This window comes from Mobula birostris, chromosome 31 (assembly GCF_030028105.1).
Source record: "Mobula birostris isolate sMobBir1 chromosome 31, sMobBir1.hap1, whole genome shotgun sequence".
Classification (NCBI taxonomy): Eukaryota; Metazoa; Chordata; class Chondrichthyes; order Myliobatiformes; family Myliobatidae; genus Mobula; species Mobula birostris.
This window is the reverse complement of record NC_092400.1, coordinates 32,922,460-32,947,983: the sequence shown is the minus strand read 5'-3', so window position 1 is coordinate 32,947,983 and position 25,524 is coordinate 32,922,460. Positions and strand designations below refer to the sequence as shown.

The 25,524-nt window shown below is 48.6% G+C and overlaps 1 protein-coding gene across 1 annotated transcript in view; it reads left to right on the top strand.

Moving 5' to 3' along the window:
• LOC140190947 (sodium- and chloride-dependent GABA transporter 1) overlaps positions 1-10,574 on the top strand; it is a 99,125-nt gene extending 88,551 nt beyond the window's left edge. The window contains exon 13 of the mRNA XM_072247942.1: positions 10,297-10,574. Coding sequence (XP_072104043.1) covers positions 10,297-10,332 — 36 coding nt within the window. The 3' untranslated portion in view covers positions 10,333-10,574. The remainder of the gene's footprint in view (positions 1-10,296) is intronic.
• The last annotated feature ends 14,950 nt before the right edge of the window (positions 10,575-25,524 follow it).

The window sequence follows — 25,524 nt, the reverse complement described above, 5'->3', positions numbered from 1 at the left end:
AAGGGATGACGAATTCAGGGCTGTGGTGGAGGACTTTGTCAAATGATGCATCTGCGGCTCAGCATCAGTCAGACAAAGGAGATGGTGATGGACTTTAGGAAGACTAAGCCTGCACTGCTCCCGGTTACTGTTGATGGTGAGGATGTGAATGTGAATGTGGTGAGGACCTACAAGTACCTGGGGGTGTACCTGCATGACTGACTTGAGTGAAGCACCAACACAGAGGCCGTGTACAATAAGGGCCAGAGTCACCTCTACTTCCTGAGGAGATTGGGATCCCTTGAAGTATGCAGGCCTCTTCTTCACAAGTTCTACCTGTCTGTTGCCATCAGTACAATTTTCTATGCAATAGTGTACTGGGGCAATGGCACCAACACAGCTGGTGCCAACAGGCTCAATAAATTGTTTAGAAAGGCTGATTCTGTTATAGGAGTCAAATTGGACACACTGGAGGCTGTGGCAGAACAAAGGACCCTATGGAAAATCCTGGCAATTCAGGACAATGTTTCTCACCCTCTGCATGCCACCTTGGCTGAACAGAGGAACACTTTTAGTACAATAAGACAACTGCCCTGCTCCAAAGAGCGCTGTATGAAGTCATTCTTACCCTCAGCCATTAGGCTCAAAACTGAGTCAAGCTATAGACAGGGAAGTGATGACCCCCTCCTGTTCGACTGTTTGTGGTAACACATTTCAAATTCTCTCTACTTTTCTTCTAATATTTATATACCTGTGCACTTGTGATGCTTACTGTGACACTGTTTATCAGTGAAGTATCTATCTATCTCAAATGATTGCACACATTTATCCTTGTGCCATCCTTTGCTATGAAAGCTGTGTAGGTTCACATTTTTTTTAAAAGGATCAGAATCAAGTTTAATATTATCAGCCTATGTGGTGAGACTTTGTGGCAGCAGTTCATTATAAATATAGGGGGAAGCGGAATTACAGTAAGTATATATGTATATTAAATAGTTAAAATTAAATAAGTAGTGTAAAAACAGAAACATACAAGTGGTGAGGTAGTGTTCACGGGTTCAATACCCATTCAGAAATCGGACAGCAGAGAGGAAGAAGCTGTTCTTGAATGGCTGTGTGTGTGTCTTCAGGCTCCTGTACCTCCCTCCCTGATGGTAACAAAGCACGTCCTCGGTGGCCTTCACTTTTATCATTGTTGATACTTTCTCCTACTCTCCAACTGGAAGAACAGGTTCTGTCCTTTCTGACAGACATTCGGTGATTGTTATCCATTCTGCCATGGGTATTAATGTTTTATCACTATTTTATAAACCCTTCCCTCCCAAATCTTGCATCTCATAAACTTGAAAGTCTGCAGATGCTGGAAATCCAAAGCAACACACACTAAACACTGGAAGAACTCAGTAGGTCAGGCAGCATCTACAGAAATGAATAGACATTCGATGTTTCCAACCACCGCATCCATTTAGTTTAAAGCCTTATCGGCATCCCTGGTGACCCTGTTACCAATCCATTGAAGTAAGAAGCAACCCTAAAGAACTATTGTTTATGCAACGATAAGAGGAGAATTCATTACCTTATTTTTTATTATATACTATTATACTTTCCTCATATACTTTATGCTTTATTGTCGCCAAACAATTGATACTAGAACGTACAATCATCACAGCGATATTTGATTCTGCGCTTCCCGCTCCCTGGATTACAAATATTAAAAATAGAAAAATGGAAAGTGAGGCAGTGCAAAAAAACTGAGAGGCAGGTCCGGATATTTGGAAGGTACAGCCCAGATCTGGGTCAGGATCCGTTCAGCAGTCTTATCACAGTTGGAAAGAAGCTGTTCCCAAATCTGGCCGTACGAGTGTTCAAGCTCCTGAGCCTTCTCCCGGAGGGAAGAGGGACGAAAAGTGTGTTGGCTGGGTGAGTCGTGTCCTTGATTATCCTGGCAGCACTGCTCCGACAGCGTGTGGTGTAAAGTGAGTCCAAGGATGGAATATTGGTTTGTGTGATGTGCTGCGCCATGTTCACGATCTTCTGCAGCTTCTTTCGGTCTTGGACATACTATGATGATACTATGTGATCTTGATAATTATTTTACCTTTTATATGTATTATCGATATAGATATCTGAGATGATCCTCCTCTTGTTTGTATATATGTACCTTTTTAAAATTAATAAAAAGATTGATAAAGCAAAGAACTATCACCTTCCCCTATACCGATGTTGACGGCCCCTAAGTTGAAACCCCATTCTACGAACACCAGTTGTTTAGCCTCATATTCAGTCCCTGACCACAGAAGCTGGTTCTTCGGCCCATCAAATCCATGCTGTTCATTGGCTACTCATCTGTAGGCATTCATTTCTGCCAATCTAAATGTGCCTCTGTTGTAATCCAGAAATTTCACTTAGTGACTCTTAAATTTAGATCCAAACTGCTCATACCTCTAGTGGAGCCTCCACCTCTGTACTTCCAACATCTGGTTACCAAATGGCCCTGGATTACTGGGTCTCTCTTCTCCCACTCCTAGTTTGTTTCCAGCCCTGAGGAGATGACTTTGATCCTAGACTAGACAGCCTTTGAGGCTTGCACTCATAGCTGGAAAGAACCATTTCTACTGTGATACTGTGTTCCCTTTGCTACCTTGATCCATTTCGCTCAGTGTACTCGATCAGATTGATAGGGAGAAAGTACAGTCCGACAGAACAACAAGTAAAGACCCTCAGTGGACTAAGGGAAATTAAAGTGGTCTGAGAGAGGAGATAGCCAAAGTAAATTGGAAGGAGCTGCTGGCAAAGTTGTCAGCAGAGCAGCAATGGCATGCATTTCTGGAAGAAATGAGGAAGGTGCAGGACATATGTATTACAAAAATGAAGAAGTACTCAAATGGTATAGTACATCGGTGGCCTACAAGGGAAGTCAAAGCTATTGTAATAGCAAAAGAAAGGGCTTACAACGAAACAAAAATTAGTGGAAGATACATGATATAGGAAACATAGAAACATAGAAAATAGGTGAAGTAGGCCATTCGGCCCTTCAAGCCTGCACTGCCATTCAGAATGATCATGACTGATCATCCAACTCAGAACCCTGTACCTGCCTTCTGTCCATACCCCCTGATCCCTTTAGCCACAAGGGCCATATCTAACTCCCTCTTAAATATAGCCAATGAACTGGCCTCAACTGTTTCCTGTGGCAGAGAATTCCACAGATTCACCACTCTCTGTGTGAAGAAGTTTTTCCTCATCTTGGTCCTAAAAGTCTTCCCCTTTATCCTCAAACTGTGACCCCTCGTTCTGGACTTCCCCAACATCGGGAACAATCTTCCCACATCTACCCTGTCCAATCCCTTTAGGATTTTATACGTTTCAATAAGATCCTCCCTCAATCTTCTAAATTCCAGAGAGTATAAGCCTAGTCGATCCAGTCTTTCATCATATGAAAGTCCTGCCATTCCAGGAATCAATCTGGTGAAACTTCTTTGTACTCCCTCTATGGCAAGAATGTCTTTCCTCAGATTAGGGGACCAAAATTGCACACAATACTCCAGGTGTGGTCTCACCAAGGCCTTGTACAACTGCAGTAGTACCTCCCTGCTCCTGTACTCGAATCCTCTTGCTATGAATGCCAGCATACCATTCGCCTTTTTCACCACCTGCTGTACCTGCATGCCCACTTTCAATGACTGGTGTATAATGACACCCAGGTCACGCACCTCCCCTTTTCCTAATCGGCCACCATTCAGATAATAATCTGTTTTCCTGTTCTTGCCACCAAAGTGGATAACCTCACATTTATCCACATTAAAATGCATTTGCCATGAATTTGCCCACTCACCCAGCCTATCCAAGTCACCCTGCATCCTCTTAGCATCCTCCTCACAGCTAACACTGCCACCCAGCTTCGTGTCATCCACAAACTTGGAGATGCTGCATTTAATTCCCTCGTCTAAGTCATTAATATATATTGTAAACAACTGGGGTCCCAGCACTGAGCCTTGCGGTACCCCACTAGTCACCGCCTGCCATTCTGAAAAGGACCCGTTCATTCCCACCTTGCCAACCAATTCTCGATCCACATCAATACCTTACCCCCAATACCGTGTGCTTTAAGTTTGCGCACTAATTTCCTGTGTGGGACCTTGTCAAAAGCCTTTTGAAAATCCAAATATACCACATCCACTGGTTCTCCCCTAACCACTCTACTAGCTACATCCTCAAAAAATGCTATGAAATTCATCAGACATGATTTTCCTTTCACAAATCCATGCTGACTTTGTCCGATGATTTCACCGCTTTCCAAATGTGCTGTTATCACATCTTTGATAACTGACTCCAGCAGTTTCCCCACCACCGATGTCAGGCTAACTGATCTATGATTCCCTGGTTTCTCCCTCCTTTTTTAAAAAACAGGGTTACATTAGTCACCCTCCAATCTTCAGGAACTAATCCAGAATCTAACGAGTTTTGAAAAATTATCACTAATGCATCCACTGTTTCTTGGGCTACTTCCTTAAGCACTCTAGGATGCAGACCATCTGGCCCTGGGGATTTATCTGCCATTAATCCCTTCAATTTACCTAACACCACTTCCCTACTAACATGTAATTCCCTCAGTTCCTCCATCTCACTAGACCCTCAGTCCCCTACTATTTCCGGAAGATTATTTATGTCCTCCATAATGAAGACAGAACCAAAGTAGTTATTCAGTTGGTCTGCCATGTCTTTGCTCCCCATAATCAATTCACCTGTTTCTGACTGTAAGGGACCTACATTTGTCTTAACCAATCTTTTTCTTTTCACATATCTATAAAAGCTTTTACAGACAGTTTTTATGTTCCCTGCCGGCTTTCTCTCATAATCTTTTTTTCCCTTTCCTAATTAAGCCCTTTGTCCTCCTCTGCTGGACTCTGAATTTCTCCCAGTCCTCAGGTGAGCCACTGTTTCTGGCTAATTTGTACGTTTCTTCTTTGGAATTGATACTATCCCTAATTTCCCTTGTCAGCCACGGGTGCACTACCTTCCCTGGTTTATTCTTTTACCAAACTGGGATGAACAATTGTTGTAGTTCATCCAAGCAATCTTTAAATGCCATTGCATATCCACCGTCAACCCTTTAAGTATCATTTGCCAGTCTATCTTAGCTAATTCATGTCTCATACCTTCAAAATTACCAGAACCTTTGGTACTGAATTAACTACATCACTCTCCATCTTAATGAAGAATTCCACCATATTATGGTCACTCTTACTCAAGGGGCCTCTCATGACAACATTGCTAACTAACCCTTCCTCATTGCTCAATACCCAGTCTAGAATGACCTGCTCTCTAGTTGGTTCCTCGACATGTTGGTTCAGAAAACCATCCCTCATACATTCCAAGAAATCCTCTTCCTCAGCACTCTTACCAATTTCGTTCACCCAATCTATATGTAGACTGAAGTCACCCATTATAATTGCTGTTCCTTTATTGCACATATTACTAATTTCCTGTTTAAGGAAGTTTTTAAAAACCTACAGAGAGCAAAAAAAAAATCATTAGAAGGGAAAGGATGAAATATAAAAGCAAGCTAGCAAATAATATCAAAGTGGATAGTAAAAGTTTTTTCAAGTATGTTAAAAATAAAAGAGAAATGAGAGTGGATATAGGACCACTAGAAAATGGGGCAGGAGAAATAATAACGGGACAAGGAGATGGCTGATGAACTAAATGAGTACTTTGCATCAGTCTTCACTGTGGAAGACACTAGCAGTGTGCCTGATGTTGTAGTGTGTGAAGGAAGAGAGAAGGTGCTCTAAAAGCTGAAAGACCTAAGCTGCAAGTCACCCGGACCAGATGAACCGCACCCGAGGGTTCTGAAAGAGGTAGCGTTAGAGATTGTGGTGGCATTAGAAATGATCTTCCAAAAATCATTGGACTCTGGCATGGCGCCAGAGGACTGGAAAATTGCAAATGTCACTCCACTCTTTAAGAAAGGAGGAAGACAGCAGAAAGGAAATTATAGACCAGTTAGCCTGGCCTCAGTGGTTGGGAAGATGTGAGAGTCAATTGTAAGGATGAGGTGATGGAGTACTTGGTGACACAGGACAAGATAGGACAAAGTCAGCATGGTTTCCTTCAGGGAAAATCCTGCCTGGTGAACCTGTTGGAACTCTTTGAGGAGATTACAAGTAGGATAGATAAAGAGGATGCAGTGGATGTTGTATATTTGGACTTCCAGAAGGCCTTTGACAAGGTGCCACACATGAGGCTGCTTACCAAGTTAAGGGCCCAGGGTATTACAGGAAAGTTACTAACATGGTTAGGGCATTGGCTGATTGGTAAGAGGCAGTGGGTGGGAATAAAAGGATTCTTTCCCGGTTGGCTGCCAGCGACTAGTGGTGTCCCACAGGGGTCAGTGTTGGGGCCACTTCTTTTTATGCTGTATATAAATGATTTAGATGTTGGAATAGATGGCTTTGTTGCCAGGTTTGCAGATGATAAGAAAACTGGTGGAGGGGCAGGTAGTATTGAAGAAACAGGTAGGATGCAGAAGGACTTAGATAGATTAGGAGATTGGGCAAGAATGTGGCAAATGAAATACAATGTTGGAAGATGCATGGTCATGCACTTTGGTAGTAGAAATAAATGTGCGGACTATTTTCTAATTGGGGAGAAAATCCAGGAATCTGAGATGCAGAGGGACTTGGGAATCCTTGTGCAGAACACCCTAAAGGTTAACTTGCAGGTTGAGTTGGTGGTGAGGAAGGCAAATGCCATGTTAGTATTCATTACAGTAGATCTAGAATGCGAGAGCAAGGATGTGATGCTGAGGCTTTATAAGGCACTGGTGAGGCCTCACCTTGAGTATTGTGAACAGTTTTGGGCCCCTCATCTTAGAAAAGATGTGTTGGAACTGGAGAGGGTCCAGAGGAGGTTCATAAGGATGATTCCAGGAATGAAAAATGGAAAAAAAAAGAAAAAAAAACAATTAAAAAAAAATGAGGAACATTTGATGGCTCTGGGTCTGTACTCATTGGAATTCAGAAGGATGAGAGGTGATCTCATTGAAACCTTTCAAATGTTGAAAGGCCTGGACAAAGTACATGTGGAAAGGATGTTTCCCATGGTGGGGGAGTCTAGGACAAGAGTGCACAGCCTCAAGATAGAGGGGTGCCCTTTCAAAATAGGGATGTGGAGAAATTTCTTTAGCCAAAGGGTTGTGAATTTGTGGCCACTTGCAGCTGTGGAGGCCAGGTCACTGGGTGTATTTAAGGCAGAGATTGATAGGTTCTTGATTGGGCATGGCATCAAAGGTTACGGGGAGAAGGCCGGGAACTAGGGTTGAGGAGGAGAAAAAAAAAAGGATCAGCCGTGATTGAATGGCAGTGCAGACTCGATGGGTCAGATGGCCTAACTCTGCTCCTATGTCTTATGCTGTGCTGTTCATCGCTGTATTCTCTGCTCCCATCTCTACAGCTTGTAAAAATGGTTCACCTGTTCAATACATGCAAGTGCTGGACCTCGCTCTCCTGAAACCCTCTTGCAGGTACTCGGCCCCTCCTGTCTATGTTGACAGGTCAGTTCTGCAGCTGTTAATCTGATACACTATTTGACTGTCTCCACTACAAAGTATCCCTCCCCCTTCTTTATGTAATAAGCCCAATCCTCTGACTCTAGATGATCAACTCTGAACGGAGGCGCCTCAGCGTGTAAACACTGACTACAGATGGGCGTTTACTGGCTCCTTACAACTCCCACATACCAAGCCTGCAGCAAATCACCTGCCCTGACACCCTGGACTATTTTATTTCGATTGGTTGTTGCTCTTACAGCACCGACGCCCATGTTATGGCTCGGCAGAACAAAAAGCTTGTGTCACATAAATTATGATTAATGGGTTCTAATTGGCTACCTCATTACCTGAGGGCACCCAAGCAAATTATTTACATTATACAACTTGTTTACAGCTATGAATGAAAATTAGACAATATCACAGTTTAAGTAGAATTGGGCAATTAAATAATTAAAACAAAATCGCACTCTTACTCAGCAAAGTGCTGATTTAAAAATATTCACTCCCGTTGAAACTTTTCATGGTTTATTGTTTTACAACATTAAATCACAGGGGATTTAATTTGACTTGTTTGACACTGATCAACAGAAAAAGAATTTTTTCATGTTAAAGTGAAAACATCTCTACAAAGTGATCTAAATTAATTACAAATATAAAACACCCAGAATAATTGATTGCATAAGTATTCACCCCCTTCAAGTCAGTACTTAGTAGATGAACCTTTGGCAGCAATTACAGCCTTGAGTCTGTGTGGATAGGTCTCTATCAGCTTTGCACATCTGGACACTACAATTTTTCCTCACTCTTCTTTACAAAACTGCTCAAGCTCTGTCAGATTGCATGGGGATTGTGAGTGAACAGGTCTTTTCAAATCCAGTCATAAATTCCCAATTGGACTGAGGTCTGAACTCTGACTTGGTGACTCCAGGACATTAACTTTGTTGTTTTTATACCATTCCTGTGTAGCTTTGGTTCTATGCTTGGGGTCATTGTCTTGCCGGAAAACAAATCTTCTCCCAAGTCGCAGTTCTCTTGCAGACAGCATCTGTCATGGTCCAGTCCGTTAAGTCCGCATTCTGGTTCACGGTCCGGTCCGTAGACTCAGGACTCCGGGTCTTCCAGCTGTCCCTTGTTTTGGTTGAGTTAATCATAGGCACCTGATTCCCATCTTGAGGCTTGGATTACAAGTGGCCTTGGGGTCGAGTGTGATCTGCTGGTTTGTCTTGTCAAAATCCTCTGGGAGCAACCTGCCAGTGGAAGGCTAGAGCCGCCACTTGCCATTTTTAGGCCGTGTTGGAGAACCATCGCTTCATGGAGCCTTGCTGTCGGTAGTCGGAGCTGTCTTTGCAGTATGGATTCGGCTGTTTCCCAGGCCAGCTGAGTGGCTACCAACCACTCTGAGCTAGGCAGGGATTCGGCTGTTTCCATAGCCAGCTGAGGTTGCTGGCCGAACTGCAACTCGGAGCAACCCCGATGCAGAGATGGAAATGTCTGTCGTTCTTCGGTGCTTGTCTTGTCCTTGTCTCTGTGGGGTAAGTCAGGCTGTTCTGCTGTTGCCCTGTGGGGGGATCTGTCTTGTCTTGTCCTCGCCTCCATGGGGCAAGTCCGGTCGTTCTGCCATTACCTGACAGATGGACCTGTCCCACCTTGGTGTGTAGGTGAAGTTGAGTCCCGGCTTGTCTAAGTATAAGTCCTGGCTCTATGTCCATGTTCTGTCCAGTCTCATGTTGGTGTCGTGTTAAAGATGAGTCCCGGCTTTTCGAAGGATAAGTCCTGGCTCTTTGTTGATGTACAGTTCCCAGTCTGTCTCCAAGCTCAAGCCTCCAGACCCCAGCCTCCTGTCCTGTAGTCATGTCCTGTCCTTGCCCGGTTCTGGAGCCCGAGCCCGAGGAAAGACCCAGGTTCTGGGTCCTTGTCCAGTCCCTGGCTCAGAGCCCAAGCCCTGGCTCTTAGTTCATGGTTCCCAGTCCTGGTCTTGCCTTCCCAAGCCCAAGTCTGCATTCTTGTCCCTGCTCCTTGTCTGTATCCTGTCACGTCCCTACTCTAGTCAAGTCCTGTTCCTTGTACTTCAGTGTCTGTGTCTTGCATTTGGGTCTGTTACTAATGCTCCCCTTGTGACAGCATCAGGTTTTCCTCCAGGATTTCTGTGTATTTTTCTGCATCCATTTTACCCTCCACCTTCACAAGCCTTCCAGGGCCTGCTGCAGTGAAGCATCCCCACAGCATGATGCAGCCACCACCATGCTTCATGGTAGGGATGGTGTGTTTTTGATGATGTGCAGTGATTGGCTTACACCAAACATAGTGTTTAGTCTGATGGCCAAAAAGCTCAATTTTGGTTTTGTCAGACCACTGAACCTTCTTCCAGCTGACTCCAGAGTCTCCCACATGCCGTCTGGCAAACTCTAGCCAAAATTTCACACAAATCTTTTTTCAACAGACTCTTTGCCACTCTCCCATAAAGCTGTGACTGGTGAAGCACCCGGGCAACAGTTGGTATACGCACAGTCTCTCCCAGCTCAGCCACTGAAGCTCACAGCTCCTCCAGAGTTGTTATGGGTCTCCTGGCTCCCTCCCTCACTAATCCCCTTCTTGCATGGTCACTCAGTATTTGAGGACGGCCTGCTCTGGACAGATAAACAGCTGTGCCATATTCTTTCCATTTCTTGATGTTTGACTTAACTGTACTCCAGGGGATATTCAGTGACTTGGAAACTTTCTTGTATCCATCTCCTGACTTGTGCTTTTCAATTATCTTTTCACAGACTTGCTTGGAGTGTTCTTTTGTCTTCATGGTGTAGTTTTTGCCAGGATACGGACTCACCAGCCCTTGGCCCTTCCCGATACCTGTGTATTTCTACTACAATCAATTGAAACACCTTGCCTGCACACAAGTGATCTCCATTTCACTAACTATGTGACTTCTAAAACCAATTGGCTGCACCAGTGATGATTTGATGTGTCATGTTAAAGGGGTGAATACTTATGCAATCAATTACTTTGTGTTTTATATTTGTAATTAATTTACATCATTTTGTAGAGATCTGTTTTTACTTGGACACAAAAGAGACTTTCTGTTGATCAGTGTCAAAAAAGCCAAATTAAATGCACTGTGATTCAATGTTGTAAAACAATAAAACATGAAAACTTCCAAAGGATGAATACTTTTTATAGGCACGGTATTTGTACGTCAGACAGGACATAGTGTCTCCTCAGTACTTTACACTTAGTTAAGGCAAATCACCACTGTACACTTTCTGTGCTGTGCTTTTCTAAGTCTGACTTCTCAGCTGATGGTAACAACTAATGTGAAGCTTCCACAGTTGGCAGAACTGTGATAGTGGATTAAACTGAAAGCCAAAGAAACAAAATGGGATCTGGGTAGTGAAGATATACCCTGTTGTCAAGTGTGTTTCTTTTTTGTTGATTTTAATAAATATTTTTAACATGTACTTTTTATCCTCCAAGAGCACTACAGCCTTGTTATGGGGTTTGGAGGCTTGCATGCCTCAATGACCTGGAGAGCTAAGCCAGCAGGAGTTAGGGCTTTGGCTCTTGGTAGGGTCACCCGTGCCAAACAGGTCAAAGGGTAGAGGCCAGACTAAGAGTGGTCCACCAGTCCTCCAGGTTCAGGGGTTCAGCTCAGGGCTAACAACCCTGAGTGAGAAAATAAAATTGTTATGGAAACAGTAATGAAGAATCCTTTTTTCATCTCTGTGCAATGGTACAGACTGAGATAGAGGACCTTCATTGCTGCTCTAACTTGCAGTAAGAAAGTTTTATAAGCTGTGATTTAAATAAATCAATTTACAAATATAAACTATAGTTTGTTTAATAATGGTTTAATCTGGTTTTACAGCAAGTTTCTGGTACAGTTCAGTCCCTATGAAGGGCTGATCGTGCCAGACATACCTCGATTTAATTCATTCATTCTCTGTAAATGGATTCACAGCTCTCATTGTATTCGATTTGTTTTCTATGGAACCAGTGCCTAGGACCCACCAGGGAGATGTTCAAGCAATTCCAGGAGGATGGTTTCAAACAACAACAATTTCACAACATATGCCAGTGATATTAAACCTGCTTCAGATTCTGGGTCCAAGACAAACTGGAGTCAAAGGCTTTTCAGTTAAAAAGAAGGTGCCAGGGACGTGATGTTGCAGGGAAGCTGCAGTAGGTAAGGAAATCCATAAAGAAAATTGCCCGAAGTATGTTTATATCAAAGGATGTATACTTTATACAACCTTGAAATTTGTCTCCTTACCAGCAGCCACAAAACAAAGAAACCCAATAGAAATCATTCTTTAAAAATAGACCGTCAAGCATCCAATGTGCAGGGAAATAAAACAGAACACACAAACAACTAAAGCAAGCAAACAACTGAAGCTCATTAAAGTGAGTCCACAGCCACGAGGCCAGTCACAGCTGATCCAGGGGCCCGTTATTTGCAGGCCACGGCCTCAGTTCAGTGCAGAGGTGAGTGGACCTCACAGAGCAGTGAGCTGAACCTGTCACTTGCCCCCGGGCCAGACACCCTGACCTTTTCGATCTGGCCCGGCACTTAAATCATCCAAACCTCAGGCTGTTCCTCCTCGCTCTTGGATCTGGCCCCTGCCAGTCTGATACACTCTCGGGCCCAGGCTTCCTGCCTCAATTCAGCCCGCACCTGAACTTTCCAATCTGGCCTGACGCTTAAATCGATTGAATCTTAGGTCACTCCTCACTCTGAGGCCCAGGCTTTAAGCTTAGCAGATAAACTTTTGCATTAGCTTTTCTGATTGAGGGGTGGATCCTATATCTTATTGCAATACATTCAGAAGGGTTTTCTCTAACTCCACCCTGTTCATGTACTGCTTTGATAATAAGCAAGGAATAAGAAGATTTTAGAATTCCATGTTCCACTTCAAAGCAATACATAGACACATGTACACACACATTGTGATCAGTGACATATCAATATCTGAACCTAAAGCTGGACTCTTCAGCTTTGTTGCTCTCGGTTTACCGTCTGAATTCCATCCCCATCAATTCCGTCTCATTTCCTCCTTCCTTCCTTTCCCTGATTTTGCCAAGTATGACCAAGATTCGGTGATGCAAACATTGTAGCTTTATGGGCATTGTGTTTCTGTGCAGAGATATCCACAGCAGCTCCTACCACTGAGTCTCTGTGGAGTTTCCCTGCCCACAGCACCAGGACACCTTCAAAGAGGCAGAATCCTTTATTAAGAACCACGTCACCCAGGGCATGCCCTCTTCCCATTGCTACCATCAGGGAGGAGGTACAGAAGCCTGAAGGCACACACTCAGCGATTCAGGAACAGCTTCTTCCCCTCTGCCACCCAATTTCTGAATGGGCATTACCCATGAACACTCCCTCACTACTTACTTAATTTAACTAATTATATACAGTATATGTAACCCTCGGGTTCGGCAGCGGCTTAATCTGGGGAAGACAGCCTCTGGCCCGGCCAAACTTGAGAAATCTTGTTCAGGTGGGTGCTGCGTGATGTGTTCCCCTGTTACAAATCAGTGCCATGACATAACAAACAGTACACAATATGCAATTAAACGATTGAGCTTTATAATTCTTAATTTGACTATAGGTTAGTGAAGAAACAAAAAAGAAAAAGGTCCTTTTTTCATGAAACAGTCCAATGCACAACGTTAGAACTCAATGTTTTCCCGTCTGTTCGTTCTCCATCGATTTTCCCCTCGGGCCTCGTCTCCTGACCCCATTCCAAGTCCACTCCATCCTGCAGACTATGACTTCCCCATTCTGACATCTTCTCTCTCCCTCTTCCAATGAACAAAAAGCTGTAAAACCTTCGCTCGAGCACACAAGAAAGAAGACACCTCCCCTCACTGGCCAGCGCACATTCTAAAGTCCCCATTATCTCTAGTCATAACCCAAACACTGCGCAACTGAGAAACCATAACATTAGCAGGGAAACCTTTCCCAGGGCGTTACACTCTCCCTCCACCAAATTTAGTCACGTCCTCATGACTTTGAGATAATTTGCCAACCCTTCCTGCAAAGCACAAAGTCCAAGCCAGGTGTAATAGGCAGTGACATAGCTCCCCACGACGGTAGGGGCCACACTCTGTTCCCCCGGTGCTACATCGGCCAGCCTATCCGGTGGTCTCCTAATTCCCTGAGACCTCCGTCCCTCCTCACCTAACTCCTCAGATTCCCACAGTACTGGGGATACTTCTGGTCTACCTGGCGAGGCCTCCCCTGGCCTCTCACTCGTGCCCACCGGCAACTCGGACCCCTCTGTCCCCTGGCCAAGCCCTGCTTCATCCCTTTGTACGGGGTCTTTCTTTTGTTACATTTAAAATGGTGATTTTGTTATGTTAATCTGGGGAATGCGGCTTTGTTGTGTTTAACGCTGCAGAGAGTTTGCGCTAACAGTTTGTTTTACTTTAAATGAGATAACCAGGTTCTATTAGCCAATGGATGGTTACGTATCGTTTTGTTTTCGGATGCCATGCTGTATGATATGACTGTGGACTGGGTTTTGGCGGGGAGTCGGAGGAGAGACGAGGAGGACGGCGGACGTGCGGAGAGGCTCCGGTCGATCACTCCGGGTGGTCCCGAGCCGTGAGTCGACGGAATTCGGGTGGTCGTCTGACGTCGAACTGAGCTCCAACGGTAGCGCGCGAAGAACTTGGACTTTGATAAGTGTTGGCGCCTTTTTTTTCCCCATTACTTTCCTCTCTGTATCAAATGTACATTAATGTCATAGAATTAGTAATATCTATAAAGTGTATGTGTTAAAATTTACTGGGTGTGCTGGCTGATGATTGATGTTTGTGATTGATTCGAGCGACGACTGACCCTGAGGGGAGTGTTGAAGCAGGTGCTGAGCGGGATTTCCCCTGGACATACACGAGCCAGTATAACGGAACGTTACAAGTGGGGGTTACCGTCCTGGATTTGGACTTTTTCGGGAAAGTTGTACTTGTTGTTGCGGTAAATGGTGTGAAGATGGATCGAGATAAGATTGTAAGTTGGTGTGAAATGGAGGAGGTACCGGTGAATCATGCGTGTGTGGTAAGCGGGGTCGATTATCGCATTTCGGCAGAGGTACTGGTGCGAGGGTTGAGTTTGATTAAAGGTATCGGGCAGGTAGAACTTGTAGCTAGAAGGGGTGGGAAAGAACTGGAGGCTAGCTGGATGTTGGTGCGGGCGAGTGCCGACGTCATGACTTTAGAATTACCAGCGACAGTCCACGTCCGGGGGAGGCGGGGCCGGGGGGTCTCCACACTCTCCCCGAGGACGCAAGTGAGGAGGTGTCGGAGGAGGAGGAGCTAGATGAGGCCCCCGGCCGGGTGCCCGTAGCAAGAGGTGGAGGTGTGGAGTGGGAAGGTTTGGCCAGGCCTCGCCCCCATGGGCTTGAGGAGACCGCCGTGTTAACGGCTGCCATTACCTCCCTGGCGAGAAGGGTTGAGGGGCCCCGCCCGAAGTTGAGAATTTTCTCGGGAGCCAAGCCCACCCCGGACGGGGAGGATGACTATGATACCTCGGTTGAAGACACATCCCAATTGTTAGAGGTGTGGCCAGTTTCGGATGAGGAAAAGAGACAGCGATTGGTGGAAAGCTTAAGGGGCGGGGCGGCTCGGGTGGTCCGCGATCTGAGAGCGGCACGCCCCTTGGCTTCCCTATCGGAGTGTTTGGACGCTTTGGAGGAAGTGTTTGGACTGTCAGGGGATCCCTGGCGGCATTTAGCAGAGTTTCAACGGATGGGGCAGAGAAGAGGGGAAAAGCTCTCAGACTATGCTTTCAGGCTGGAAGGAAAGCTTACGGGGTTGCTGCGACGAAGGGTAGTGAGGGAGGACGATGTGGCGGAGTTAAGGATGAGCCAGATATGTAGCGGTTCCCGGGAGGATGACAGGGTGGCTTGGAGTGTACGGCAGTCATTTAAGCGGAACTCCCCTCCATCATTCGGACAGCTGATCCGAGAGGTACGGGCCGAGGAGTGTGCTTTGGGCCGACCAGGGGGCTCGGACCCTCAGGGACGGTCTTCAGCGGTTGAGGAGGTGGTAGCCGGGGTGAGACCAGAGAAATCCAAGGGGTCCCCGGGGGCCCGTATCGGGAGGAGAGAGGCGGCGAGTAGTGGGTGCTATAACTGTGGGAGAGAGGGGCATTTCCGCCGGGAATGTGAGTGGCCGGGGGCGTGCTACCACCGTGGGGAAGTTGGCCACTTGCGGAAGGATTGTGAGAGACGAGATGCGCCGAGGGGGGAGGGCCCCCGGGCCACCAAGAAGGGAGAGGTGTCGGGAAACTTAAGAGAGGCTCAGTGAGGGAACGGACTGGAGTCTCGGGAGGAACACGTTCCCAGAAAACCTCTATGGAACCCCGGAACGAACAAGCCCAAATTCCTGATGGGCTGGTGGGACCCCGTTCCAGCGTGTCCCCACGGATAGAGGGAATCTTTGCGAAAGCCATCCTTGACACCGGGTCGCAGGTTACCTTACTGTACCGGTCGTTCTACAACAAATATCTGAAGCATTTGGCAGTAACTCCGTTTAACGCATTGGAGATTTGGGGCATAAGTGATGGTGATTACCCGTACGATGGATACTTGTCAGTGAGGTTGGAATTTTCAGAGGGAGATGTGGGAGTATCGGAAGCCTTTGAGACGCTGGTGTTGGTTTGTCCGGACCCGGTGGAGACCGGTGGTACTGCCCTGTTGGTGGGGACTAACTCCCCTCTGGTGCGACGGCTCTTGGGAGCCTGTAAGAAGAAGTGGGGGGGAGAACTTTTTGGAGACCCTCTCGGTACACCCCGTGTTCCGAGCAGTGTACGAATGAGTGAGTGACCCCCAGGGGCTGGATCCTGAGTGCAAACGAGGGACGGTGTGGTGCATTCAGGCGAGGCCTAAGGTGATACAGCCAGGGGAGGCGGCATTAGTGATGGGGACCCCCAGATTCCCCGGATTACCGCCGGGAGAGGCCCTGCTAGTAGACGCCCCCGACGACCTGGAAAGGGAGTCCCGGTTCCCGGCTGGGGCGCTGGTGAGACCAGAATTGCAGAGGCCCTCAGCTGTACAGGCACGGCGGATGGGGGTGATGGTAAGGAATATAACGGAGAGGGAGATCACCTTTAAGCGCGGGATATCCCTCGCGCACTTGTTCCCGGTGACGGTGATGTCCAGCGCCCCCGTGAAGCCCACTGGAAGAGAACTATTGGGAAACGGGGGGCGGCTGACCGAGGAGGCCTTTAATTTTGAAAACTCCCCTGTACCACCGGCGTATAAGAGCAGGCTGGTGGAGAAGATGCTGAAGTTAGGGGATGTCTTTTCTCAGGGCGAGTTTGATGTAGGGTGTGCCAAGAGCACTCGGCACACCATTCGGGTAACAAATGACACCCCGTTTAGGGAGAGGTCGCGGCGGCTGGCCCCAGCAGATGTGGAGGATGTGCGGCAGCACTTGCGGCAGCTGAAAGACGCAGGGATTATCGCGGAGTCCCAAAGCCCCGATGCGTCCCCCATAGTGGTGGCAAGGAAGAAAAATGGGAAGGTACGCATGTGCGTGGACTATAGGACCCTGAACCGGCGCACTGTTCCCGACCAATATGCGGTCCCGAGGGTGGAAGATGCATTGGCCTGTCTGAGTGGTGCACAGTGGTTCAGTGTATTGGATTTGCGGAGTGGGTATTACCAGATTCCGATGAGCGAGACTGATAAGGAGAAGACAGCCTTTATCTGTCCCCTGGGGTTTTTCCAGTTCGAACGAATGCCCCAAGGTATCTCGGGGGCCCCAGCCACCTTCCAGCGGCTCGTGGAGCGGACAGTGGGGGACATGAACCTGCTGGAGGTATTGGTGTACCTGGACTACCTGATAGTGTTTGGATCTACGTTGGAGGACATGAGGAGCGGCTGCTGAAGGTGCTGAGTCGGCTGAAGGAGGAAGGGTTAAAACTTTCCCTGGATAAATGCCAGTTCTGTAAGACATCGGTCAGCTATGTCGGGCACATAATCTCGCGAAATGGAGTGGCCACCGATCCGGGTAAGATAGCCGCAGTCACCACCTGGCCGAGACCTCAGAAGGTGAGCGCCTTACGCTCGTTTTTGGGGTTTTGCGGATATTACCGGTGATTCGTGAAAGGATATGCGAAAATGAGTCATCCATTGAACCAGCTGCTGTGTGGTTATCCACCTGTGGGGAGGAGGAGGAAGGGAGACCGAGGGTCGGAGGTAGGAGGATACTTGAACCTGGGGGAGCCTTTTGGATTGAGGTGGGATGCTCAATGTGAGGAGGCGTTCCAATCTCTAAAAAGGGCGCTGACACAGGCCCCAGTGTTGGCTTTTGCTGATCCCCGGAAGCCGTATGTTCTACACACTGATGCCAGTCATGACGGTCTGGGGGCTGTTCTGTACCAGGAACAGGGAAACGGCTTGAGGCCGGTGGCAGTTGTCAGTCGGAGCTTGTCGCCATCTGAGAGAAACTATCCCACTCACAAGCTGGAGTTCTTGGCGTTGAAATGGGCGGTGGTGGACAAGTTGAGTGACTACCTATAGGGCCCAGTTTGATGTGAGAACTGATAACAACCCCCTCACTTATATCCTGACCTCGGCGAGGCTGGACGCTACTGGGCACCGGTGGTTAGCAGCCTTGTCTGCCTATGAGTTCAGCCTGAAGTACCGCCCGGGGAGTCGGAACATCGATGCAGATGCCCTGTCTCGTCGGGCGCACGACGAGTCGGGCACGGCCGAGGAGTGGAAGAGTGTCCCTGCCCAGGGAGTAAAGACCATGTGTCAAGTTGGGAGTGACGAGGAAGTAGGACCACAGATGGGAACGGATCGGGCAGTGGATCAATTGGGGGCTGACGATGACGCACTGCCCACTGTTTACTGTAATGTGACTGCTCTGAGGAACAGGCAGCTGCCGGAGTTGAGTCCCCAGGAAGTAAAGGCGGCTCAGCGGATGACCCAAGCATTGACACTATCTGGTACGCGGTTAGCCAGGGTGATATGGGGCAGGTGGAGAAGGCGAAGCATGCCTCCGTTCCTCTACTACTGAAGGAGTGGCCCCGGTTGAAGCTGAAGAACCACGTCCTGTACCGAGTCACGTCGCCTCCGGACCACCCCCGGCTCCGGCAGCTGGTAATGCCTGAGAAGTATCGAAAGGCTGTGCTCCAGGCTCTACATGATGATTCTGGGCACTTAGGGGTAGAGAAGACCTATGGATTAGTCAAGCACCGGTTTTACTGGCCCCGGATGAGGGGGGAGGTGGAAGAATACTGTAAGACCTGTAGCCGTTGCGTCAGGAGGAAGACCTTGCCTGCGCAGGCGGCTCCGTTATCCCACTTGCAGAGTGCGGGACCCATGGACCTGGTGTGTATGGATTTCCCGTCTATTGAGCCAGACACCAGCAATACCGCGAATGTCTTGGTCCTCACGGATCACTACACTAGATATGCGCAGGCTTTTCCTACTAAGGATCAGAAAGCGACTACAGTGGCGAAGGTGTTATGGGAGAAGTACTTTGTTCATTGTGGCCTTCCCCGGCGGATCCACAGTGATCAGGGACGGAACTTCGAGAGCAAGCTTATCCATGAATTGCTGGATATGCTTGGGGTTGAAAAGTCCAGAATCACCCCCTATCACCCGCAGGGTGATCCTCAGCCCGAGAGGTTTAACCGGACCCTGCTGGACATGCTCGGCACCTTGGAGATTGGATAGGAGAGTAAGTGGAGTCAGCACATCGCCCATTTGGTTCATTGTTACAATTGTACTCGCAATGATGCTACGGGGTACTCGCCCTACTATCTGATGTTCGGACGGGAAGCGAGGTTGCCCATTGATCTGTGTTTTGGGACTGAAGCGAGGGAAATACCTTCGAAGCCGTGTCTGAGGTACTTGTCCGATATGAGGAGAGAGTTGAAAAGGGCGTACGAGTTGGCTGAGGCGGCAGCCACCAAGCAGAACCAGCGGAATAAAAGGGGGTATGATCAGAAGGTAAAGTTCGTTCAGCTATTGCCAGGAGACCGAGTCCTTATCCGGAATTTAGGACTACAGGGTAAGCACAAGTTGGCGGACCGTTGGGCAGCCACCCCATATGTGGTGGAGAGTCAGATGCTGAATCTCCCGGTTTACCGGGTGAGACCTGAGGGCGGGCAGGGGCCTGTCAAGGTACTCCATCGGAACCACCTGTTGCCTCTGGGTCGAGAGGTGAAGATGGACCCAGAGCCCGAATGGGAGTTTACTCCTAGTACGAGGACTCTGCGAGGGCGCGGGGCGCGGGAAGAGGCCGCTGCGAAGAAAACGGGGCCGGTCCCCACCTCGAGAAGGGATACGTCATCGGAAGATGATGATTCGGACGTGTGGTACCTGCTTCCGTTCGCTGATTCCCCGGTGCCGGGAGAAGAGACTCTTGGCCCTTCCATCACTGAGTCAGGGGAACCGAGGGAGGGTGTTGCAGAGCCGCCTGTATTACAGCCGGCATTGGGGGAGGAGAGGGTGGAGGCAGAACCCGAGCCAGAGGGCTCACCGGGGCAGAGGGATCCCGGTGAAGGGGAAGGTCCGACAGATCGGCTCGAGGGGTCACCTGGGGTGTCTGAACAGGGAGAGTCCACAGAGGAAGTCCTGAGGCCTCAGAGGAGTAGGCATCCCCCGGAAAGACTCACTTATATAGCGCCGGGAGAGCAGGGTGTGATCTCTACTGCCCTGCAAAGTTATGTCACTGCTTTATGCACCTGGGTTGGGTTGTGTGTTTTACAAGGAACACTGGTGAACTCTGTTAACGTCATGAGGGCATGACTTTTTGAGGTGGGGGGAGAGTGTACGGGGTCTTTCTTTTGTTACATTTAAAATGGCGATTTTGTTATGTTAATCTGGGGAATGTGGCTTTGTTGTGTTTAACACTGCAGAGAGTTTGCGCTAACAGTTTGTTTTACTTTAAATGAGATAACCAGGTTCTATTAGCCAATGGGTGGTTACGTATCGTTTTGTTTTCGGATGCCATGCTGTATGATATGACTGTGGACTGGGTTTTGGCGGGGAGTCGGAGGAGAGACGAGGAGGACGGCGGACGTGCGGAGAGGCTCCGGTCGATCACTCCGGGTGGTCCCGAGCCGTGAGTCGACGGAATTCGGGTGGTCGTCTGACGTCGAACTGAGCTCCAACGGTAGCGCGCGAAGAACTTGGACTTTGATAAGTGTTGGCGCCTTTTTTTTCCCATTACTTTCCTCTCTGTATCAAATGTATATTAATGTTATAGAATTAGTAATATCTATAAAGTGTATGTGTTAAAATTTACTGGGTGTGCTGGCTGATGATTGATGTTTGTGATTGATTCGAGCGACGACTGACCCTGAGGGGAGTGTTGAAGCAGGTGCTGGGCGGGATTTCCCCTGGACATACACGAGCCAATATAACGGAACGTTACACCTTGCAGGGTCCCACTGCAACCCAGGCTGTCCACAGATAGTCCTCCAGTTTCACCTGACTCAGCGGGAGGAGCTGGGAGTCTCTTCCTCAGTCAATGGGGAGTTAGCAAGAGGCAGTATATACCACACATCCAGGTCCTCATTCTCCAAATCAGTATCCATTTGAGGGGTGGGGCCCAGCTCAATCTCTCCTGCTGTCGCCCTGAAGTCGCCCCGTGTTTCTGCAGAGTCCTCTTCCTAGGTGTAGTCTCCAAGTCAGGCTCTGGGTCTATCTGTACCTCTTGTCCTGGGGCAGCAGGTGGTTCCAATGGAGAATCTTGACAGGCCCATTCCCATCCTCTGGTTTCACCCAGAAAACTGGTAGGTTTGGCATCTGACTCTCCACCACATGGGGCGTAGCCGTCCAGCAGTCAGCCAACTTATGCTTTCCAGGTAGTCCCAAATTCCTTATGAGGACTCGATCTCCCGGTAGGAGTTGGGAGAACCTCACCTCTTGATCGTACCTCCTCTTATTTCCTTGATTCTGCTTGGCAGCCACGACAACAGCTAATTCATAAGCCCTCTTCAGCTCTCTTCTCATATCAGACACATACTTCAGATAAGTCTTCAGTGGTAAGTCACCCTCATTGGTCCCAAAACAAAGGTCAATGGGCAACCTTGCCTCGTGCCCAAACATCGAGTTAAGGTGCATGGCAAGTACCCAGTAGCTTCATTTCAGGTACAGTTGTAACTGTGGACTTGATGTCCAATATGTTGACTCCACCTGCTCTTCTTACTGATCTCCAAGGTCCCAAAGCATGTCTAGCAAAGTCTAATTAAACCCCTTAGCTGGGGATCACCCTGCTGATGATAAGGTGTGGTCCTTGACTTCTCGACTCCAAGAATTTCCAGTAACTAATGGATGAGTCTGCTCTCAAAACCCCATCCCTGATCACCATGTATCCGCCTGGGGAGGCCATAATAAATGAAATCCTTCTCCCATAACCCTTTGTCCACTGTGGACACCCTCTGGTCCTTGGTAGGAAAAGCCTGTGCATATCTGGTGTAGTGGCCCGAGATGACTAAGACATTCACCATACTGCTGGCATCAGGTTCTATAGACGGGAAATCCATACACACCAGGTCTAGGGGCCCCGCACTCTGCGAGTGGGACAAAGGAGCTGCCCGCGTAGGCAGCATCTTCAGCCGTATGCATCGAATGCACGACTTGCAGTATTCTTCCACCTCTGACTTCATTCGGGGCCAGTAAAACCGGTCTCTGAGCAATCCATAGGTCTTTTCCATCCCCAAATGTCCAGAATCATGGTAAAGTGACTTCAATGCAATGCTCCAATACTTCTCTGGCAGAACCAGCTAGCAACATCGAGGTCGGTCCGGGGTGATGTGACCTGGTACAAGATCTGGTTCCTCAACTCCAACTGAGGCCACTCTCTCAGTAATGGAGGCACCGCCGCATGTTTCGTCTTCTCTGCCTGAGCCATGTCTCTCTTTTCAACCGCTGACCAAGTGGTACCGATGCCCAGGTCATCTCGCCGAGCAGCTGCCACTTCCCCAGAACTCAATTCCGGCAGCTGATTTGTCTTCAGAGCAGTCAGGTTACAGTAAACTTGGGGGATGGCGTCATCAGAAGCTCCCAATTGATCCACTGCTTGATCCTGCCCCTCCTTTCCCTCTGCCTTCACGGTGATGGCAAACAGACACCGCTGGGGCAGAAATGCTCTCCCACTCCCCATCCCTGTCCAGTCCCTCATGCACCCGTCGGGACAAAGCATCTGCATCAATGTTCCTGCTTCCCAGATGGTATTCCAGGCTAAGATCATAGGCAGACAATGCCACCAACCACCGATGGCCCGTGGCATCCAGTTTCGCCGAGGTTAGGATATAAGTTAGGGGGTTGTTGTCTGTCCTTACCTCAAACTTGGCCCCGTAGAGGTAGTCACTCAGCTTATCCACCACCGCCCATTTCAACGTCAGAAATTCCAACCTGTGCATGGGATAGTTTTTCTTGGATGATGACAGACTCCAGCTGACAAACGCAACAGGTCTCAATCGGTGTGCAGTACATACAGCAATCGGGGGTCTGCAAAACGCAGCACTGGTGCCTGAGTCAGCAGCTCCTTCAGCAAATGAAAGGCTTCCTCACATTTTGCATCCCACCTCGGTCCAAAGGGTTCTGACGGGCTGAGATACTCTCTACCCTCCTGTCCTTTTCCCCCCACCCTTTCTTCCCCAAGGGAGGGTAACCGCACAGGAGCTGATTCAATGGGTGACTCACTTTCACGTGGCCCTTCAAAAACCTCTTATTGCATTCACAGAACCCCAGGAACAAGCACAGAGCGCTCACAGTCTGGGGTCTTGGCCAAGTGGTCACTGCCTCTATCTTAGCTGGATCTACTCCATCTAGTGAGACTATGTGCCCAACATAGCTAACAGACATTTTGCAGAACTGGCACTTGTCCAGAGAAAGTTTTAACCCTTCAGCTTTCAGGCAACCAGCACCTTCAGTAGCCTCGCTTCATGTTCGTCCAAAGTGGATTCAAATACTATGAGGTCATCCAGATACACCAATCTTCTCCATAACCTGCTGGAAGGTTGCAGGGGCTCCTGATATGCCCTGGGGCATCCTTTCATACTGGAAGAATCCCAGGGGACATATAAATGCCATTTTCTCTTTGTCAGCCTCACTCATGGGGATCTGGTAATACTCACTCCTCAAGTCCAGCACACTGAACCACTTCGCACCACTCAGACAAGCCAGCGTGTCTTCGATTCTCAGGACAGTATACTGGTCAGGGACAGTACGCCTGTTCAGAATCCCATAGTCTAAACACATCCATACCTTCCCATTCTTCTTTCGGGCCACTACTATTGGGGACGCATAGGGGCTTAAGGACTTGGTGATGATCCCAGCTTACTTCAATCTACACAAATGCTGCCGAACGTCCTCCACCTCTGCAAGGGCCAGTCTCCGTGACCTCGGTCACCTGGATAGTGTGACGAGAGCTCTTGGAACAACCCATATCAAACTCATCAGTGGAAAAGACACCTTCCAGCTTCCACATCTTCTCTACCAGCCTCCTCTTCCAACCCACAGGAACTGGGGAATCCCCAAAGTTGAATGACTCAACAACCAACCTTCCCCCTTTTTCCGATAGTTTCTCCCTGGCTTGTCTCCCAGGGACAGTAGACATTACCGTCACCGGGAACAAATGCGCCAGGGGCATCCCCCGCTTGAAGGTGACCTCCCTCTTCGTAGTGTTCCTGATAATCACTGCCATCCTGCTCGCCTGTACAACTGAGGGCTTCTGTAGTTTGAGCCTCACCAGTACTCCAGCAGGAAATCCCAACTTCCCCTTGTGCTCTTCTGGAGCGTCCACTAAAAGTGCCTCACCCTCAGGCACTCTGGGAAATCTGGGGGTCCCCATCACTTTTGCTACTTCCCCGGGCCGTACCACCATTGGCTTCGACTGGGTGAACCACACAGTCCCTCGTCTAAATTCGGTATCTGGCTCAGTGCAGCTATACACTCCCTCAAAAGCAGCTTGAAACACTGGGTGCACGGACAATGTTCCCAGAAAGCTTTCGCCAGTCTTCTCTTTGCAGACCCCCATGAGCCTCCTCACAAGGGGGGTGTTGGTCCCCACCAGAATTGAAACGCCGCCCTTCTCAACAGGGTCCGGACAAACCAGCACTAATGTATCAAGAACCTCAGACACTCCCACATTGGCCTCCGAGAACTCCAGTTTCACTGACGAGTAACTGTCATAGGGATAATCATCGGCAGTGAGACCCCCGATCTCCAGTGCCCTGAATGGGGTCAATGTTAAACGCTTCAGATGCCGGTTGTGAAATGAATGGTACAACGTGACCTACGATCCGGTGTCAAGTATGGCTTTAGCATAAATACTCTCTTTCCATAGCAACACACTGGAGCATAGTCCCACTAAACCTTCAGGAATAGGGCCTTTTGCTTTCGGTGGTTCCTTGGTATATTGCTAGGAGCGTGCTCCCACAGAGACACCAGGCCGTTCCCTCACTGGATCTCCAATAAGTTTTCTCAACAACTCTGTTCAGGTACCTGGGGCTCACTCTCCTTCTCACAAGACACCTGCTTCGAGCAGCCCTCCGCATTGTCCGTCCCCTTGGGGGATCCACCCCTCCATCAGCTCCATAAAAAGTGGGGGGGGGGGGTCAAACTCGTCGATGACAGCCGAGAGATCTCCGTTCTCAACTCTGCCTCAATCTCCTCTACCACTCCCCGGGGCAGGCTATCTGTGGTCACTACACCGCAGGAGGGCCACTACCGAGGCCTGTACCTGCTGATGGAGCCCTCCTGCACCACCGACACACTCTCCTCTTCCCATACCTCTCTGATCAGCTCAACAAAAGATGGAGTGGGGGGCGCGTCTTATGAGACTGTCGGAGACCCCAAGCACTCAGGTCCTGGAACTGGGCACCCCTGGATATCTGGTCCATTCTTAACTGATCCACCTCAGCCGCCTGAATGACACCCCCGCGCTGCAAACAATTCAGCTGCCTCTCTAGCCAAAAAATAAAAGCAGTAAGTTTGTCTCCCTTCTCCTGACGCATGTTCTGAAAC